The sequence below is a fragment of the Bos taurus genome, chromosome 8 (genome assembly GCF_002263795.3).
Source record: "Bos taurus isolate L1 Dominette 01449 registration number 42190680 breed Hereford chromosome 8, ARS-UCD2.0, whole genome shotgun sequence".
In the NCBI taxonomy this organism is placed as follows: domain Eukaryota; kingdom Metazoa; phylum Chordata; class Mammalia; order Artiodactyla; family Bovidae; genus Bos; species Bos taurus.
Genome location: NC_037335.1, coordinates 112,763,299 through 112,784,885, shown reverse-complemented (window position 1 = coordinate 112,784,885; position 21,587 = coordinate 112,763,299). Strand labels below are relative to the sequence as shown.

The 21,587-nt window shown below is 45.1% G+C and overlaps 1 protein-coding gene across 5 annotated transcripts in view; it reads right to left on the bottom strand.

The window, feature by feature from the left end:
* The window catches only part of SH3YL1 (SH3 and SYLF domain containing 1), a 61,846-nt gene extending 40,729 nt beyond the window's left edge, over positions 1-21,117 (bottom strand). For 3 of the 5 annotated variants that reach the window (XM_024995840.2, XM_024995838.2, XM_024995839.2), the window contains exons 1-2: positions 20,797-21,117; positions 470-580 (exon numbers count right to left, since the gene is read on the bottom strand). In XM_024995840.2, coding sequence (XP_024851608.1) covers positions 470-580; position 20,797 — 112 coding nt within the window. In that variant the 5' untranslated portion in view covers positions 20,798-21,117. Of the gene's footprint in view, positions 1-469; positions 581-3,955; positions 4,621-20,796 lie in introns of those variants that run through there. The other 2 variants (NM_001034607.1, XM_059889164.1) reach the window with 2 other exon arrangements.
* Positions 21,118-21,587: the final 470 nt, after the last annotated feature.

Sequence of the window (21,587 nt, the reverse complement as noted above, 5' to 3'; positions counted from 1 at the left end):
GGACCAGGTCTGGTGTGGCCCGCATGACTACAGGAGAATCACGGAGTCTGATTCAGCAGGTCTGGGGGAGCTTAGGAACTGAGGTTTCGGACCCCAGGAATACAGATTTCTGGTTGTACTGGAAATCAATGATTAGTCTTCTTAAACCACTGTAAGGTATAACTATCTTATCTAGAAAGAAAAAACACAAATTTAAAATTTATTTATGAGATTAGCTAGTGAGTTTGCAAAGCCCTCAGAAACTGAGGACAAGGACCTGTGAGTTTGAGAGAAATGGCGCTGGCAAAGGACAGGGAATACTCACAAAAGGGGAAGGAGCAGGAAGGCAGGCAGGAGAGGAGGCGGGGCGGGGAAGACAGGCCCAGAGCAGAGAGGCGGTCTGAGGACCTGTGCGCAGTCAAGGGTTGAGAAGATAATTTGGGAAACAGAGCAAATGCAGAAGTGGAAAGTACTCATATTATTCACCTACCAGGGATGATCTTATCAGGTCCATTTCTGGAAGTTATTTCTGTGAATTCTCTTAGAATTTTAGCAGCCTTTTTTGCTTCAGATTTCAAATTGGAAGGTATAGGGTTGTTCACTAAAAGATTAAAAAAGTGATTTTAATGAAAAAATCTACTAAATAGAAGTTAGAAGTTTGTTGTAATTTCATTTTTGTCATACACAATTAAGCATTAACAAACTGTATCCTACCAGACAAAAGAAATAAATTGAAAATCTTTACTTGGTAATCATTTCATCTCTATTTTCCTAATAAATTAAATTCACTCTGAGATTGGGAAACCTTAAACTCTCAAAAATCTTAGAAATTTAAAATCACGGCGATCTAAAGGATCTTAAAAGGACTTAGCAACTGAATAGCAACAGTTTGGAAGCAACACAGGCTAAGGTGGGTTCTCTCCTGCGCTGCAGCTTCCAGGCAGAAAAGCGGGAAATCTTGGCCTTCATTTCCCTCCCCTCAGGAATCCTAGATCCATTTGCTGACATTCAGTGTAAAAACTGATGCTCTAAACACTTCCCCCAGTTTCGGTTTACACAAATGGCAATTCCAACACCAGCTTCTGCCTTTGAAGCTCTCAGTGCACTTTTAATTTGTTCTTTTATGATGAGTAATATTAATATACTTCCATTTCTGTCAAGTCTTTTTTTAAAATATTTCTTGTCTACTTAGGGAGGGTATTTCTGTTTCTTATTGATTTATATATTAAAGGAATTACCCTTTTTTTCTAGAACACACGTTACATTGATTTCCTCTGTCATTTGTCTTTTCAATTTTCTTATAATAGTTTTTCTACTTTTTAAAAAATGAAATCAAATTCATATTCTCTTTTAAGTCTGCTGCTACTACTGTTGGTGCTGCTAAGTCGCTTCAGTCGTGTCCGACTCTGTGTGACCCCATAGACGGCAGCCACCAGGCTCCCCCGTCCCTGGGATTCTCCAGGCAAGAACACTGGAGTGGGTTGCCATTTCCTTCTCCAATGCATGAAAGTGAAAAGTGAAAGTGAAGTCGCTGAGTCTTGTCTGACTCTTAGCGACCCCATGGACTGCAGCCTACCAGGCTCCTCCGTCCATGGGATTTTCCAGGCAAGAGTACTGGAGTGGGGTGCCATTGCTTTCTCCGTTTAAGTCTAACAAGTATTTTTTTTACTAAATAAAGTAGTCCTCAAATTCATTTGGAAAAATAAGCAAGAAAGGCTAGAAGAAAATGTGTGAACCTGGAAAAAGAAGGTGAAAACCTCCATCTAACATATTATAAAGCCTCTATAAGTTACCTCCTGGTGATACAAATATGGACAGAAAAATCAATTTTACAAAATAGAAAATTCAAAAATTGGCCCAAATGTATAAGGGAATTTAATATGTGATGAATACTGCATCTCAAATAAATGTGGAAAAGTTATCTTACACAATAGTCATCCTTTGGGGGAAAAAATCATCCGCAGTGTCACACTACATGAACTCCAAATCTATCAATGATTCAAAATGCCAAAAGTCAAACCATAAAAGAATTAGAATTATGGGAGAATTACTTTTCAAATTCATAGTGTAAAAGGCCCATGAATTTTGAGACAAAAAGTTAAAAAAAAAAAAACAACAACAAATTATGGCATAAGTGCATTGTAAAAATAACAGAAAAAGTATAGGTATGCAAATACTGAAGAAAAAAGACACCCCTACCACTGATATGCACCAGTACCGCTGTCTGCGTTTAGCATGGCTTCAGTTGGTTCCTACTGTTAAACAAGTCGATTATTTCATTTTTAGTTTTTATTGATACCACTGTTGGATAGTAATTATCTTGAGAGAATCTTAGGAGTTGGAATTAATGACTTAAAAAAAATTTTTAGGCTTTTTTCCATTATGAAGTCGCCTTCTAAAAACACTCTCCAACCTTAGAACCACCAAGTGTTACCATGAGACGTGTACTGTCACCAGGGAAGCAGCAGAGGCGAGGTGGGCATGTCAGAACAGGACGGCAAACTTGTGTTTATCCAACACCAGCCAACGTCTCACTCGTCTCATTTTGTTTTGCGTATTTTCTGTTGGTGCTCTCTGCCTATCTTTCTGGTCCTATACTCATTTCTCTATAATTTTCATATTAAAATTTCATGTCGCAAGTTTCCATCTCAGCTTCTTGTTTTTTACACTTTTATGTATAGTTTCTCAGTATTTGTTTTCATTTATGTGGCAATATCTCTCTGGGCTTTTTATCATTATCATCTTTCTATTATTGTGACTAAAAGTCTTACTTTAAGAAAAAAGTTACATGAGTATTATTTCAGATTTTCTTTCAGAGCTTTTATTTTACATTAAATATTTGACGTACTTCAAACTTCGTGTTTGTATAGGATGTGAAGTTAGAACCTAATATTTTAAACATATATGACACAATTTATTGAATAAACCACAGCACTTAATTAACAGTGCTACATTCACAACAAAAGAAAGGAGTATTCATATAAATATATATACTCATGTTTAAAAATATATGACAGAGATGACACAGTAGATTAATAAATTGTTCTGGGACAACTCTGGGTCATTCAAAGGAAAACAAAATAAAATTAGATTACGACATCATATCATACAAAAAATTCAGTGTAACTGAAGGCCTAAATATTAAAAGCATAACTTTGTACTTTTAGAATAAAAAGAATAGGGAGTATCTTTATGATCTGAGGATGGAGGAATGGTATAAACAAGGCACAAAATAAAGGGAAACTACAGATATATTCAACTACATTAAAATGTAAAAAGTTATATATCAACATACATTTAAAAATAAGAATATAAGCCACAGACTGGAATATATTTGTCATAAGTATAAATGACAGAGATTTAGAACCCATAATATATAAAGATATTTTACTTTTTAATACATTTAAATGTATTTACATGTATTATGATTGATATAATTTATGGTTAATTGATTTATTATAATTACAAATCATTGAATTGTTCAATTTGTATCTCTATCATATCCTTAGTATTTTTTCTTTTGGTATTTAAAATTTAGAGCTCTTCAGGTAGACTTTTTTAAGTCCATCTTTGGTTCTGCACATTTTGCTTCTTCAATTTCTCCTTTTTTAAAAAAAAATTTATTGGAATATAGTTGATTTACAATATTGTGTTAGGTTCTTCTGTACAGAAGAGTCACTTACACACATATTTATCTACTTTTTTTTTAACACTCTTTTCCCATATAGGCTATTACAGCATATTAATCAGAGTTCCTGTGCTACACAGTAGGTTCTTATCATCTATTTTATACGTAGTCAAATGTATATGTCAATCCCAATCTCCCAATTCATCCCTCCCTACCCTTTAAGTTCTGGTAAGCATAAGATTGTTTCCTACGTCTGTGACTCTGTTTTATAGAGAAATTCATTTGTACCTTTTTCTTAGATTCCACATATAAGTGGTATCATATGGTATTTGTGTTTGTCTGACTTACTTCACTCAGTGTGGGAATCTCCAGGTCCATCTATGTGGTAGCAAATGACATGATTTCATTCCTTTTTATGGCCGGGTAATGTTCCACTGTATATATGTACCACATCAAGAATATATAAAGATCTTTTAATATCAAAAAATATGAAATTGCTATAGAAAATTAGGCAAAATATTCAACTACTAATCCGCAGAAGAGACCACCATGGCCAATAAATACATGAAAAGTGGATCAAACTCCTAAGAAACCAGGGACGTGCAAAACCAGACCATAATGCATCATCATTTCTCGTCCTCTAGGTGGACAGCAATGACCAAAGCCTGCAGTGCCCATATGCAGGCCGGGCAGGGGCACGGAGGGAAGCCTGTGGCCTGCTGGTGAGGTCCTGAGGAAGGGCAGCTGCTGTGGGAGCTCTCTGAGGACAGCAGAGATGACCCACCAATTCCACACCTGGATGCACTCACGGAGACACTGGTGGCTGGGCGGGACGGTGGCCCCAAATTCATGTCCGCCGGGTCCTGTGAAAGGGGTCTCACTTGGAAAAAGGGCCTTTGCAGGTGTAACTAAGTTAATCCTCCAGACTCCCCAGGTGGTCCCTAAGTGCAAGATGACTATCCTTAAGCAGACAGAAAGGGTGAGACCTGGAGAGGAGGGGAGGCTGCACTGTGCAGCCGCCAGCCTGGAGCCCGCACTGTGCAGCCGCCAGCCTGGAGCCCACGGGCTGGGGAGAAGGCGGGCCTTCTGGAGACATGGGGCCCTCCAGGTGCGGCCGCTGACTCCGCACAGGAGGCCTCCCCTGTGGGAGACGACCTGCCTGTTGCTGTGAGCCAACCAGTTCTGGGTAGCTTGTCATGCACCCAGGAAACCAGTTCTACATGTGTAAGAAGGTTCATTGAGGCAATGCTTTTAATAGCAAAATAGTAAGAATAGCACATAAAACCAAACACTTTCAAAGCAGGAAACAAATTCCGCTCAAGAGGAGGATGGACATACCTAGCTTGGTATAGTATTGAAACTGTATTCTACACAGAACTTCAAATAAGCTAGGTTTACATGTATCAGCATGGCAAAATATGAGTATTGAGAGGAAAAGCAAGCTACATAAAGACATATAGGGCATCACACACATGTAAATGTTTATATAAATATATATAAAAATCAAGTATAATGATACTTGCTGTGGGGTGTGGGGAAGGCTTATATAGGAAGCTTGCTGGAAACTTGTACTGTGTATAGTAAGTCATGGAGGTAAATTGTTATTCTCAATAGTCCTTTGTATGTTGTATGTATGAAATATTACATAACAAAGATTGCTCAGCATAAATTGAATATTGAACAATTAAATATTTAATGTAGTAGTGGAAATGCATGACTCCAGCTATTAAAAAAATGTATATTATGAATAATTACTCCATACATTATCTTCTGTTTAAAATGTGACCTCTCACAATGAACATGTCTTGTATGAAGAGGTGTAGAAAAGTGAAAAATATATCCTTACATTTTACACAAACAAGAGTGTAGACAGCCTCCCCTCCCCTGGGCATGTTTGGACACAAACACACACACAATTCACAGGATAGGGACTGGGTGAGTAGCTACACACTAAATGTTCAATTATTATCATATGCATTTGTGTATCATTGCCAATTCTTAAACTTTAATTTTAGGAACTAACGTGCAGTTGCTCTTCGTCTCCCCAGTCATGTATTTAAAATCACACTGTCCCATTTCACTGATGGTACTAAGATACTGAAGGGCTGATATTCTCAGTACTCTGCTCTCACTTTCAGCGGTGGATATGAAGCACAAAGACGAACACAGAAAAATTCTCAGAAGACATAATTTTTAAATAGGGAAGCAATCTTAAAACACCCATTTAAAAGTATGTCAATGTACTAGTGACTTTAAACATTTCCTATTATCAGTGCTTTGGTTAAACAATCTGGATTTAAAAGGTCTTAGAAAAAATATAACCTAGAAAAATTCCTAACGAACATATTTATGTAGCTATTTGGGCCATTAAAGTACATTTTATAGAAGTAGCTGTTAGTCGTGACTTGACTAATGTTGTGTTACATTGCTTCAGTCATATCCGACTCTTTGTGACCCTAAGGACTGTAGCCCACCAGGCTCCTCTGTCCATGGGATTCTCCAGGCAAGAACCCTGGAGTGGGTTGCCATTTCCTTCTCCAGGGGATCTTCCTGACCCAGGGATCGAACCCTCGATTCTTATGTCTCCTGCATTGGCAGGTGGGTTCTTTACCACTAGAGCCACCAGTAGCAGGCTAAAGACATGTAACTGTTTTTGATATTCCACAGTGATCCAGAAAAAGTGTATATGGTGGGGGCATTTCCAAGTTTTCAACACAGTACTGACGCAGTGAACAGACTCTGAAAACCGCAGCCAGAGTGAACAAGTGATGGAAGCCAGCCCCACTTGCAGTGATCATGACGAGGGAGGGAGGCGCTGAGCCGCAAGAGTCAGCAGGGCACACAGGGACACGAGGGGAAAACTGACGAGACTGCACCTGTCTGCACACTGCACCCGACTAGGCAGGCCTCTGTTCTCTTACGCAGCCTTGCTCCTAACAGAACGGACAGCTGCAGGCGGAGGGCTGCTGGGTGAGTCGCGCGGCTGGGCAGGAGTTCCCACCCACGTCAGTGCAGCGCTGTCCTCGGGAGCGGCTGCTCAGATAGCAGGGCAGCATGTTTCCCCACCCTTTCCCTCTCCTTCACTGGCTGCGGGGAGCTGCCCATGACCTGGAGCATGAGGGGGGAATAACTCTTATAGTGGCAAGAAATTGAGATTTGTGGGCTTGTTGTTGCGGCTGAAACTTATCATCTCTCCATGGCATTACAGAATATGGGAAAGTATTTGCAATTTTTATTTTCTTTAGAACTAGACTTGACTTGTTTTATATACATTCTAATCACTCAATTAGTTTGGGGAGGTAGATAAATGGGTAAAAACACTTTTAAGATATAACATACATATGTTAATATCTTTCTCTTTGATTACATAGCTTTTATAATAAACTATTTGCAAGTCCTTCTTAAAGAAAGCAAACATGTGGCTTTTGCCTTTTCATTAAATGTTAAAATGGATGAAAAGATGGATCTTGGCTGCACCTGTAAACAGCCTCACGTCAGAGGGCCCTCCCTGCACTCCCCCCCTGACCCCTGAGTTATGCCAGCTCCTGTGGCTGTAACCTCCCGCCCGCCTGGAGGAGGTGCAGGTGGAGGCATGCGGCAGGTATACCGGGACCTTAACTGTGGGAACCATTCGCTCTGAAGGGGGATATGTGCGAGGACGCAGCCCTTCTTGGAGGAGATGAGGCTCAGCCGCAGACAGCACAGCGCCGTGCTCCACCAGGCTGGGCCCCTCTGGGAGCTGTGCCCAAGGGTAGAGGCAGACGTGGGATCTGGGTGAGGCGGGGGCAGGACCCTCAGAGCCTGTGGGGGCTCCAGTTTCTGAGTGGAGGGGGCTGTGTGGAGTTCTCTGAGGGCTTTTCTTGGGCCTGTGGCTCAGAAGGCTCTGCCGGATGACCTCTCACCACTCGCTGACCCCGCCTGACCCTTCCTGAGGAAGCTGGGCATTGGCCCCTCTAAAGGAACTCTGCTGGTCCTCTCGGAGCACACGATGAAGGCCGCGTGCGGAGCCGAGAGCACCAAGGACTCGGCAAATCCAGCCGCCACCTGTTCTCCTATGGCCTGGATGTGAGAGTGCTGCTGCTGCTGCTGCTAAGTCGCTTCAGTCGTGTCCAACTCTGTGCGACCCCATAGACGACAGCCCACTAGGCTCCCCTGTCCCTGGGATTCTCCAGGCAAGAACACTGGAGTGGGTTGCCATTTCCTTCTCCAATGCACAAAAGTGAAAAGCGAAGTGAAGTTGCTCAGTCCTGTCCGACCCTTAGCGACCCCATGGACTGCAGCCTACCAGGCTCCTCCATCCATGGGATTTTCCAGGCAAGAGTACTGGAGTGGGGTGCCATTGCCTTCTCGGATGTGAAGAGTGGTTGGTTGCAAAAAACCAAATCAAAAGAACGTTTCGGGGGAGAACACACTTTCAAAGATGAAATAGGTAAAATCCCGTCATAGATTAGCATTGACAGCTAAACACTCGTGACCTGTGGTGATAAAGGGCACTAAATAGTGAGCTCAAGTCGAAAGTGTTCTCCCACAAAGAGAATCGCATTCTACGCATCAGTACACTTGGATTACAGAAGAAGTGCTCAGTTATTGTTACAATCCAGTTACCAATAAAATCTGTGGAAGGTTGTTTTCTCTCTTGTGTGTCAATACACAGTTAATGCCTCTTGGCTGCCAAAGCCTGATCTACTGGCTGGCTGGCCCTATAGGAAAAAAATGGCAACCTCTTAAAATACCATTCATTCTTCAAGATCAACTTTAAACGCTTTTTCTACTTGAAATCATTGCACACAGACAGCCCTTTGAGGAACTGAAATCTTAGACCAGGCCTGAGATTTGGCACAAAGCCCTCCCACCCACCTGCCCTGCTCCAGGCCATCCCTTCCTGGGGCAGCTAAGCAGAGCCTCACCACTTGGACCACACAAAACACGGGTGAGCTGAGGGGTGAGGAACAGCCCTACCCCAGGCCTGGAGGGCGAGGCCCGGGGGCCAGCAGCACCAAGGCTGCTAACGCTGACTTCATCTACCTTGCCAGCTCAACACTGTCACTTGTCATCTGACTCTACAAAGATTAGGTCACTGCAGGTGCAGACCTTCCACACACCCTGAAGGGAGTACAGGCTGGAGATCAGGAACAAAGCCCTCTCTGCTCTGGAAAAACTGGTAGAACAGGCCTTCAGATAGATATTTTCAGGAGAAGATTTTAAGAGCCCAATTTCTTGCCTTTTCTCATATCTAGAAGAGCACTAAAATCATAAATGGAGACACCCCTTCCTTGTGACGGGCAGCAACTTCTGCCAAAATGTGTGCTTGGCTGCAGGTACCCCCTTCAGCAAAACAGAAGTACTGGCCTCCCCGCCCTATCTCTTCAGAGCAGCTCCTCAGCAGAACCTCCGCGACGGTCTGCTGGGTTACGGTCCTCGTTTTGCGCCCAATAAACTGAACTCTCAGCTCTCACGCTGTGCATCTCTTTCGGTCAACAGCCTCTAGGAATGAGCCAAGAGGTGGAGGCTACGGTCTTCTCAGCCTCCCCAAGGCGCCATCCTCTTCTATTCACACTCAACCCTAGGCCTGTGACTTTAAACACCATTTATATCTGGTAATCCTTTCCCGAAATGCCAGACTCAGAGTATCAGTTACTAATTGACATTGAAATCAAGTCAGCATCTCAAATAAATCACATTTAGACATTACAGTGACGCCCAACTCCTCTCCAGCCTGCTCCCCAAGTTTCCTTTCCAGGTGGGCTTCATCCATCAGGGAGCGCACTCTCAAACCCCAGGCCAGCTGGGGCTCCCACGTTTCTCTCATGCCTTGCCATCCCCCAGTACACAGCTCCGAACACAAACCTCCAGCTTAGAATCTGACTTCAGCTCACCCTCCTCCCACCTCCAGTCTGGCCCAGGGAGTATCAGTCCTGTGGTGTCCATTCAGCAGCCTCCTCTGGGGTTTCTGGTTCCAGTCTTGAACTCCTGTGGTCATTTCTCCGAAGAAATGCTCTAGGTAATATCTCAAACAATACCCGTCCACTGATAACATCCTTAAAGTTCCTCCAACACATTCAGCCTGCACCATGACCTGTATCTGTGTGGGGCAGATGCGGGGTGGCTGGGCTTGCCGGGACTGAACAATAAGGCCGAGGAGCCAGAGGAGAGGACAGACAGGGCCCAGAGCTCGGCGGGCTGCGGGTCATGTGGGCGGCGGATCAGCCCCAGGGTGGCCAGTGCCAGCGGTGAGGCTGAGGAACCACGGGCTCCGAGTGTGCTCCAACCTCAGCTCCCACCTCCCCAGACCCCTTTCCGGGCACTCCAGCATGGCTTCTGCCAAGGCCCCTGGGTGGCAAGCTGATCGACACTGGGTGGCCAGTAAAGGTTTACAGGCTCAGTGAGGACCAGCTGTGGGACAACCAGGGTGCCAGCATGCTGTCCGGCTACGGGGAGTGGCTGAAGGGCATGTCCCTGCTAGTCAGGGCCTGACAAAACGTGGTCTGCTGGAGAAGGCAATGGCAAAACACTTCAGTATTCTTGCCTTGAAATCCCCATGAACACAATGAAAGGCAAAAAGATATGACACCAGAAGATGAGCCCCCAGGTCAGTAAGTGTCCAATATACTACTAGGGAAGAATGGAGAAACAGCTCCATAAAGAAGGAACAGGCTGGGCCAAAACAGAAACATCACTCAGCTGTGGATGTATCTGCTGGTGAAAGTCAAGTCCAGGGCTGTAAAGAACAATACTGCAAAGGAACCTGGAATGTTAGGTCCAGGTTCAACGAATCAAGGTAAATCAAGGTAAATTGGACATGGTCAAGCAGGAGATGGTAAGCATGAACATCGACATTAGAGGAATCAGTGAACTAAAGTGGACGGGAATGGGCGAACTTATTTCAGAAGACCATTATATCTACTATGGTGGGCAAGAATCCATTAGGAAAAAAAGGAGTGGCCCTCACAGTCAACAAAAGAGTCCAAAATGCAGTACTTGGATACAGTCTCAAAAACAACAGAATGATCTTGGTTTGTTTCCAAGACAAAGCATTAAACATCACAGTAATTCAAGTCTATACTCCAACCACTAATGCCAAAGAAGAGGACATTGGATGGTTCTATGAAGACCTACAAGAGCTTCTAGAACTAACACCAAAAAAAAAAAAAGATATCCTTTTCATCATAATCAGCTTCCCTCGTGGCTCAGATGATAGAGAATCTGCTTGCAATGCTGGAGACCCAGGTTCGACCCCTGCCTTGGGAAGATCCCCTGGAGAAGGGAATGGTTACCCACTCCAGTATTCTTGCCTGGAGAATCCCATGGACAGAGGAGCCTGGAGGGCTACAGTCCCTGGGGTCATGAAGAGTTGGACATGACTGAGTGACTAACACTTTCTTCATCACAGGGAACTGGAATGTAAAGGTATGAAGTCAAGACATATCTGGAGTAACAGGAAAGGTTGGCCTCCGAGTACAAAATGAAGCAGGGCAAAGGCTAACAGAGTTTTGCAAAGAGAACACACTGGTCATAGCAAACACCCTCTTCCAACAACACAAGAGATGACTCTATACATGGACATCACCAAATGGTCAATACTGAAATTAGACTGATTATATTCTCTGCAGCTGAAGATGAAGCAGCTCTATACAGTCAGCAAAAACAAAACCTGGAGCTGGCTGTGGCTCAGATCATCAGCTCCTTACTGCCAAACGCAGGCTCAAATTGAAGAAAGTAGGAATAGCAAGGAGAGATAAGAAAGCCTTCCTTGGTGATCAATGCAAAGGAATAGAGGAAAATAATAAAGTAGGAAAGACTAGAGATCTCTTCAAGAAAATTAGAGATAACAAGGGAACAATTCATGCAAAGATGGGCACAATAAAGGACAGAAATGGAATGGACCTAACAGAAGCAGAGGATACAAGAAGAGGTGGCACGAATACACAGAAGAACTATACAAAAAAGATCTTCATGACCCAAGAACTACAATGGTGTGCTCACTCACCTAGAGCCAGACATCCTGGAGAGTGAAGTCAGGTGGCTCTTAGGAAGCTTTACTATGAGCAGAGCTAGTCGAGGTGATGGAATTCCAGGTGAGCTATTTCAAACCCTAAAAGGTGATGCTGGTAAAGAGCTGCACTCAATATCCCAGCAAATTTGGAAAATGCAGCAGTGGCCACAGGACTGGGAAATGTCAGTTTTCATTCCAATCCCAAAGAAAGGCAATGCCAAAGAATGCTCAAACTACTGCACAATTGCACTCTTCTCACACGCTAGCAAAGTAATACTCAAAATTCTCCAAGCCAGGCTTCAACAGTACATGAACCATGAACTTCCAGATGTTCAAGCTGGTTTAGAAAAGGCAGAGGAACCAGAGATCAAACTGCCAACATCTAAGGGATCACTGACGGAGAAGGAAATAGCACCCCACTGCAGTACTCTTGCCTGGAAAATCCCATGGATGGAGGAGCCTGGTGGGCTGCAGTCCATGGGATTGCTAAGAGTCGGACACGACTGAGCGACTTCACTTTCACATTTCCCTTTCATGCATTGGAGAAGGAAATGGCAACCCACTCCAGTGTTCTTGCCTGGAGAATCCCAGGGACGGGGGAGCCTAGTGGGCTGCCGTCTATGGGGTCGCACAGAGTCGGACACGACTGAAGTGATTTGGCAGCAGCAGCAGGGGATCATTGAAAAAGCAAGAGTTACAGAAAAGTATCTACTTCTGCTTTATTGGTTACACCAAAACCTTTGACTGTGTGCCTCACAACAAACTGTGGAAAACTCTTTAAGAGACAGGAATACCAGTCCACCTCACCTGCCTCCTGAGAAATCCGTATGCAGGTCAAGATACAACAGTTAGAACCAGACATGGAACAACAGACTGGTTCCAAGTCAAGAAAGTAGTACATCAAGGCTGTATACTGTCTCCCTGCTTACTTCACTTATATGCAGAGTACATCATGTGAAATGCTGGGCTGGATGAAGCACAATCTGGAATCAAGATTGCCAGGAGAAATATCAATAACCTCAGATATGCAGATGACACCACCCTTATGGCAGAAAGTGAAGAGGAACTGAAGAGCCTCTTGATGAAAGTGAAAGAGGAGAGTGAAAAAGCTGGCTTAAAACTCAACATTCAGAAAACTAAGATCATGGCATCTGGTCCCATCACTTCATGGTAAATAGATGGGGAAACAATGGAAACAATGACAGACTTTATCTTTTTAGGCTCCAAAATCACTGCAGCCATGAAATTAAAAGACACTTGCTCCCTAGAAGAAAAGCTATGACCAACCTAGACAGCATATTAAAAAGCAGAGACATCACTTCGCCAACAAAAGTCCACTTAGTCAAAGCAATGGTTTTTCCAGTGGTCATGTATGAATGTGAGAGTTGGACATGTGAGAGTGAGAACTGTACAGGAGTTGGTGACCAAAACCATCCACAAGTAAAAAAAAAAAAAATGCAAGAAGGCAAAATGGTTGTCTGAGGAGGCCTTATAGACAGCTGAGAAAAAAAGAGAAGTGAAAGGCAAAGGAGAAAGGGAAAGATATACCTAACTGAATGTAGAGTTCCAGAGAATAGCAAGGAGAGATAAGAAAACCTTCTTAAGTGAACAATGCAAAGAAACAGAGGAAAATGGTAGAGTGGGAAAGAGATCTAGAGATCTCTTCAAGAAAATTGGGGATTTTATGCAGAAGGGAACATTTTATGCAAAGATGGACACAATAAAGGACAGAAATGGCAAGGACCCAACAGAAGCAGAAGATATTAAGAAGAGGTAGCAAGAACACACAAAGAAGTGTACAAAAAGGTCTTAATGTGGATAACCACGATGGTGTGGTCACTGATCTAGAGCCAGACATCCTGGAGGGTGAAGTCAAGTGGGACTTAGGAAGCATCACTACAAACAAAGGTATTGGAGGTGATGGAATTCCAGCTGATCTATTTCAAATCCTAAAAGACGATGCTGGTAAAGTCCTACACTCAATATGCCAGCAAATTTGGAAAACTCAGCAGTGGCCACAGGACTGGAAAACATCAGTTTCCAATCCCAAAGAAAGGCGATGCCAAAGAATGTTCAAATTACAGTACAACTGCACTCATTTCACATGCTAGCAAGATTATCCTCAAAATCTTTCAAGCTGGCTTCAGCGGTACATGAACAGAAAACTTCCAGATGTATAATTTGGATTTAGAAAAGGCAGAGAAACCAGAGATCAAATTGCCAACATTCGTTGGATCATAGAAAAAGAAAGGGAATTCCAAAAAGAAAACTACTTCTCCATTGACTACGCTAAAGTCCTTGACTGTGTGGATCACAACAAACTGTGGAAAATTCTTAAAGAGTATGCAGGTCAAGAAGTAACAGTTAAAACCAGACACGTAACAACGGACTGGTTCCAAGTTGGGAAAGGAGTACGTCAATGCTGTATATTGTCACCCTGCTTATTTAACATATATGCAGAGTACATATGCAAAATGCCAGGATGGATTACTCACAAGCTGGAATCAAGACTGCTGAGAGAAATATCAACAATTTCAGATATGCAGATGATGGCTTAATAGCAGAAAGCGAAGAACTAAAGGGCCTCTCAATGACTGTGCAAGAGGAAAGTGAAAAAGCTGGCTTAAAACTCAACATTCAAAAAACTTAAGTTCATGGCATCTGGTCCCATCCATTCATTGCAAATAGATGGAGAAAAAATGGAAACAATGACAGACAGCCCAATTATTTTCTTGGGCTCCAAAATCACTGCAGGTGATGACTGCAGACATGAAATTAAAAGACACTTGCTCCTTGGAAGAAAAGTGAAAGTGAAAGGGTTAGTTGCTCAGTGGTGTCTGATTCTTTGTTTTCCTAGGGACATAGCCTGCCCGGATCCTATGTCCATAGAATTCTCCAGGCAAGAATATTGAAGTGGGTAGCCATTCCCTTCTCTAGCAAATCTCCCCCACCGAGAGATCAAACCTGGGTCTCCGGTAATGCAGGCAAATTCTTTACCATCTGATCCACTAGTGAAGAAATGTTATGACAAACCTATAGTGTAATAAATAGCAGAGACATCACATTGCCAACAAAGGTCCATATAGTCAAAGCTATGGTTTTCCCAGTAGTCATGTACAGATGTGAGAGGTGGACCATAAAGAAGGCTGAGTGCCAAAGAACTGATGCTTTCGAACTGTGATGCTGGAGAAGACTCTTGGACTGCAAGATCAAAACAGTCAATCCTAAAGGAAATCAACCCTGAATCGGAAGGATTGATGCTGAAGCTGAAGCTTCAATATTTTGGCCAACTGATATGAAGAGCTGACTCACTGGAAAAGACCCTGATGCTGGGAAAGACTGAAGGCAGGAGGAGAAAGGGACGACAGAGGATGAGATGGTTGGATGGCATCACCGACTCAATGGACATGAGTTTGAGCACTCTGGGAGATAGCTAAGGACAGCAGAGCCTGGTGTGCTGCAGTCCATGAGGTCGCAAAGAGTCAGACACTGCTTAGTGACTGAACAACAACAACATGGGCTATATCACTACCCTGTCTATCTAATCTTTCTCACCTAATCTCTCTCTACAGTGTAAGTGCCACAGGCTAAGCACATTGACTATATTATTCGGTGTAGTATCTCCAGCACACACCCTAAGTGTATACAGTAAGTGCCCAATAAATATTTGTTAAATGAATAAAGTATTTGTGATTTTTTGGAATTAAAGGTCAAATCTCTGTGTGGACTAGGAAAGATTCATTTACTTGGAAAATCCAATAGGTTTAGAAGAATATGTGCTGAATAAGAGCTAAGGTTCCCTACCTCTCAGACTCTGTAACATTTCCCAGATGTTGAAAGAGTAGAGGGTAAGGGGGTAGTAAGGTATAAGTGGTATGGTGCCCTAGAATAGTCCTTTCAAAGTTGTCATGGGAAAGGGAAGACAAAACCAAACCAAACCAAAGCTGAGATCTGTGTGCGGCTCCAGTGTAAATGGTGCGCACCCCACTAAGACCACTTCTGCCCAGAAGGCACAGGAGAGCCAGCTGTGCCTGTGGCGGGGAACTCCACGTTGTTCCATCCGAGAGCTGGAGTGTCAGACCTTGTGAATGCAACAAGGATCATCTTCAGAATGAATGATAACTGAAGACCAAAGAGAAACCTATATGCAGGTCAGGAAGCAACAGTTAGAACTGGACATGGAACAACAGACAGGTTCCCAATAGGAAAAGGAGTACATCAAGGCTGTATATTGTCACCCTGCTTATTTAACTTATATGCAGAGTACATCATGAGAAACACTGGGCTGGAAGAAGCACAAGCTGGAATCAAGATTGCCAGGAGAAATATCAATAACCTCAGATACGCAGATGACACCACCCTTACGGCAGAAAGTGAAGAGGAACTAAAACGCCTCTTGATGAAAGAGGAGAGTGAAAAAGTTAGCTTAAAGCTCAACATTCAGAAAACTAAGATCATGGCATCTGGTCCCATCACTTCATGGGAAATAGATGGGGAAACAGTGGAAACAGTGTCAGACTTTATTTTGGGGGGCTCCAAAATCACTGCAGATGGTGATTGCAGCCATGAAATTAAAAGACGCTTACTCCTTGGAAGGAAAGTTATGACCAATCTAGATAGCATATTGAAAAGCAGAGATATTACTTGGCCAACAAAGGTTCGTCTAGTCAAGGCTATGGTTTTTCCAGTGGTCATGTATGGATGTGAGAGTTGGACTGTGAAGAAAGCTGAGCGCCGAAGAATTGATGTTTTTGAACTGTGGTGTTGGAGAAGACTCTTGAGAGTCCCTTGAACTGCAAGGAAATCCAACCAGTCCATTCTGAATCCCAGCCCTCGGATTTCTTTGGAAGGAATGATGCTGAAACTGAAACTCCAGTACTTTGGCCACATGATGCGAAGAGTTGACTCACTGGAAAAGACCTTGATGCTGGGAGGGATTGGGGGCAGGAGGAGAAGGGGATGCCAGAGGATGAGATGGCTGGATGGCATCACCAACTCGATGGACATGAGTTTGAGTGAACTCTGGGAGTTGGTGATGGACAGGGAGGCCTGGCATGCTGTGATTCATGGGGTCGCAGAGAGTCAGACACGACTGAGCGACTGAACTGAACTGAAGACCAAAAGCAAACCTGACTGGGCAGAGATGGCAAAGACCCAACTCCTCTTCTCAAACCCACTCTGAAAAGTGACTGAACGTGAGGGCTCAGGATAAAATGCTTACATTTCTGGCACTTGAGTGTGTGGTTTGAGACTCATCCACATACCAGTCTACCATGCTTAGCTGCAGTCCTCGCAGGTCAGGAGTGCTTTTACAAAGCACACAGATGCTCAGTCTCTCTCACTGCCTTGCATTAATAAACTGCAGTGGAAATTGGTTCCTTTGGCTGCTAAATATGTCTTTTGGGGGGGGGACCAGCAGTTTGTCTGTTCCCCCTAAAGAAGCATCCAGAGCAGGACAGGTGACCCGTTTGCTGAATCAGAACAAGTGTCCTCCCTGTGCCACAGCAGTACTTTGTAACCAAAGCTGATCCACACCAACATCCAGCCGGGTTTGTGTGGGAGCTGTCAGAACTTTCTTGCAGGTCTTTGTGTTTGGACTTATTGCAAGATTTTTTCACCACTGGGGAGAGCCTGAGAGCAGAGCTGTGCAGAGAAGCTCTTGACTAGAGTTAGAGAGAAGCCGGGCTCTGCTGGCTCTGCTTCAGCCGGGGCTGGGCCACAGCTGAAGCCACAAGCAGCCCTTGCAGTCTCTTTGCGCTTCCTGCACTGGAGGCGGATTCTTTACCACTAGCACCACCTGGGAAGTCCCCTCTTCAGGCACAGGGGCAGTAAAATCCTCTTCTGCTAAAGCCAGTTTGGATCAGACTTTCTGGAACGTGCAACTAAAGTTTAGTAAATGATCATAAATCCTACCCTCAAAAGACCTTCTACTTTGAACTCTATCAACCAAGCAGAGTTAAACCAGTTAAACAAGAAAATTCCATGTTGAGAGTTGCTATTGCAAACATCCTGTTTAGGGAAGGTCAGAGCCTCTTTTATAAACAAGGGAAGGGAAGCTACTGGGCTGGGGAATTCAGATCCAGCTGGGATGCCTGCAGACCACTGAGCCTGAGTGCCAGACACAGCCCTGGTCACTGAGAACTGGTATCACAAGGCTGGCAATGGTGAGGACAGCTTCATGTTCAGCTGAACTCCAGAAGAGCCTGCCTAATGCATTTGAATAGCACAGATCCTACTGAATCTCTAATAAAAGCACATTGCCCAACCATAGTTGTGTACACTGAATTTCTCTGTCAGAGCTAACAAGTAACAATAATGATTTGGAGACAAGCCTCAATTCCAGTCCTCAGTATCATGCTGTGGCTCTTCCACATTCTTCTGCTGACCATAAGGCAGAGGGGCATGGTCTGATCAGGTTAGTATCATTATGTTGCTGAAGTTATGAAGATACAGGTCACTATTACGTTATGGTTTGCATCTGAACATTCATAAAAGTTTTAAGTCTCTTGAATTCCAAGGCAAAGCAAATTATATATAAATATTTGAGTTCCCTCCTAAGAGAAGGATGGCTGCCAAACCTCAAGCCAAGAAAATAGAGGCAAAATTTCCTTTAAAAAGTAGCTAAAATAGGGCTTCCCTGGTGGTCCACTGGTTAAGAATCTGCTTTGCAATGCAAGGGACACTGGTTCGATCCCTGGTCCTGGAAGATCCCACAGGCTGTAGGGCAACTAAGCCACGACTACTGAGCCCACGTGCCTAGCGCCGGTGCTCCGCAACAGGAGAAGCCACCACAATGAGAAGCCCACACCCTGCAACAGAAACCCTGTGCAGCCAAGAATAAAATAAAATTTTAAAAAGTAACTAAAATAATTGAAAATCCCCATACTAAGTCGTCTTTTTTTTTTTTAATTGAGAGGACTTTTTTAAAATACTAAGGAGAAATTTTTTACTTTTGAAACCTCAAAACCTTGAAACGACCTTAAGATGTAGAAATAATTTCCATATTGATCAGAGGGTATTAAACTCAGGGCTGGGGGCACTGGGGACAACCAGGACATTAGAATCTACTTAGAGAAAGTTGCCACCTCGGAGAGAAGTCTGACTAGTTTCCTGTCTGGCCCTTCAGAGGTCTGGAATGAATGCAGGAGAGGAATGGCCCCTCCCAGCACCTCAACATTGTAAGACTTCAAGGGCTTCCAAACTTTCCTTCTGTTGACGACAAGCATCCAATATATTATTTTCCTCAACAGAGTCTCAATTACGAGAAGGCTATCTACAGGAAATTTTTTACAAATTTTTATTTTGGCTATAAATCTTAGCTAAAAGAAACTTTATATGTGATCTTTCAAAAATCCTTGAAATATTGCCTTTAGCTTTATTAGTATATCATCATGGACACCACTGCCTGATAACTATGGCCATTGTTTCTTAAACCAGTTCTTATCTTTCTGTGGTCCAGGCTTAACTGCTTCCTTTGTCTTAAGGAGACAAAGTCTGTCAGTTCTAGAAATCAAAACGGGCCCCTCTGGTCAGGTCATTAACCTTCTAGTCCAAACTTCAAACCAAATTGATCACTTGAACCCCAAACATTATCGCGGCCTTTGCCTCTGTTCTGTTCCCTGACTGCAGGCTTTGGATAGGGGACAGAAGTATGGAGTGACGAGACCCATAACTTCCAGCGTAAGGAGACCCTTGACTTATACTCGCTTTACCATTTCTCAAACTGAAGAGTGATCCTGGCTCAGAGTAAGGCTACATATGCCACTCTAGTTCGATCACTGACTGTGAAAAATTGATTCCTCCAAAGAAAATAAAAATTCAGTGTGCTAAGGTCTTCAACTGCACAGGATGACGTCTTACCACAACTACTTGCTCATAAGGCAACTTGGAGAAAGACGTCTGTGCTCACCGGTCACTTAGTGACACGGCAGCAGCATCCCCTTGACTTGTCGGCAGTCTCTTCTTTCCAAACACCACTTCCTAATTTCCAAACAGAGAGAAACTCCCTGAGAAAATTTCCTAAATGCAATAAAAGCATCAAACCACTCTTGATGAGCAACAATTTCTTTTAAATATTTTTTTTAATCTTTCAAAAGATGAGGAGCAGTATTAACTAAGGTTATAGAATCTTTGTTTAAATAGAACATTTGTAAACCAGGCAACCAATTCTCCTTAGTTTAAGCATGATAAACAGGCTGGAAGTAATAACTTTCTTTAACCTCCAGCTGGTCACTGCACAGGTATTTCAACAGCAAGCCACACAAAGAACTAAACAATACCACTGGAGACTTGTTTCTCAGAGGTGGGTGTGTGCAGAGTGTCTGACTAACCCATTATTAACTCAGGCATCTCTCACATCCCAATAAAAGTCTCATGAGGACAAAAATGCAGAACACTGCATGTTCTGTATATAAAATAAAACCTAGAAACCTCGCCCCTTTGGTAGAACATTCTGGGGGGCCATCAGCTTCCTACTGTCTGTGGCAGGGGTCCCCTGTCTGTGTCATCCTCTCCGACTCAGCCTCAGCAGCAGCAGTGGCGATACTCCAACTGAGAGGAAGTGAAAACGACACATTTCCAGCTAGTAGGCTCCATCTCATTACCGCCTGGTCATCTACCAACTCAGAGCAGTTTCCTGCTTCTTTAAACAAGGAAAAACTACCACAGCAAAGAGATACCGGGGTCCAGGGCTCTCAGAGCCGGGCTGCAGTCAGTCTGCCCTAAGCGAGCCTGGAAGGCCTGGCAGTTACGCCTCAGGAGGTCGCGGAGCAAGGGCAGCACCCGGACTCCTGCCAGAGTCAGAGGCCCACTCAACCCCGACGGCTCTTACAGAGGTCCAGAATGACCTGCACTTACACACAGGAAACGGAAAGGACAGCAACTAATACCTGGCTTTTCAAGCTTTAAATATTTACACATCGTATAAAATGAATGATAACCGTAAAAACTGGAAACAAGAGCGCGTCTGTTTATCGAATCGACGGGGGCTGAGTCCGCATCACAACCACGTTTGTGGAGAGTCCTTTTAACTTCTGACAGCTTGTGGGATGACAGCATTAAAAGACGCGCAACAGCAAACAATCCCAGAGACACAGCTTCTCCCTTTTCCCCCGAAGACTGACCCTCCCCAGCGAGACTCTCGAGGCCCGGGGGCAGCCCGAGGCCAGGAGAGGCCCGCGCCGACGCCCCTACTCACTCGCGACCCCGAGCCTGGCCCGCTCCTGCGCCCCGGCGCTGTGGACCGCGCCCGGGCAGAGGACGGGCGCTGCCGCGGCTCCGCCTCCGGGCGGGGGCCGCTGTGGGCGGCGCACACCTGGGCAGGTGAGGCCGCTGTGGGCGGCGCACACCTGGGGCAGGTGAGGGGCAGGTCCACACGCTCCCGCCGGGGGAGCACCGCTTCGTACGGGCTCGCAGTTAGGGGGCGCGCCCGCCCTCGGGCCCGGAACCAGCCCGTCGTCGACGAGCGCGCAGCCCACGGCCGTCGCGCGCGGCGCGGGCCGAGCGCGGCGATCCCACCGGGCGGGGGCGGGGCCCCAGGTCTCGGGAGGCGCGAGTGGACCCGCCCCCGAGGGCGGCCGTCACGTGCAGGTGGTGGCTCGCTGACGCGCGCTCACCTGAGCGCTCTGCAAGGACCCGAGGGCACCGAGCGGGCACCGAGCAGGCCCCGCCGCGCTGGCTTCGCCCTGCGGCTCCGCGAGCCCCTGCAGCCCGGGGCTACGCCCTCTCCGGCCCCGGCGGTCACTCGGCGGCCCGAACCCCGCTCTTCCCCGGCGCCCTCCCCGCTCAGGTGGCTCTCTGCGCCGCCCCGCCGTCCCCTCCCCCACGGCCTCCAGGTGGCTCGCGGCTCCGCCTCCAGCCGCGGCGCTGGGCCAGACTGCGCGAGCGCAAAACCTCCCGCTCGCCCCGGAGGTCGGCGCCGGACTACGCAGGCGCACGGGCGGGCCGCTCGCAGTGCGCATGCGCCGCGCCGGAAGCGTTCCGACGTTA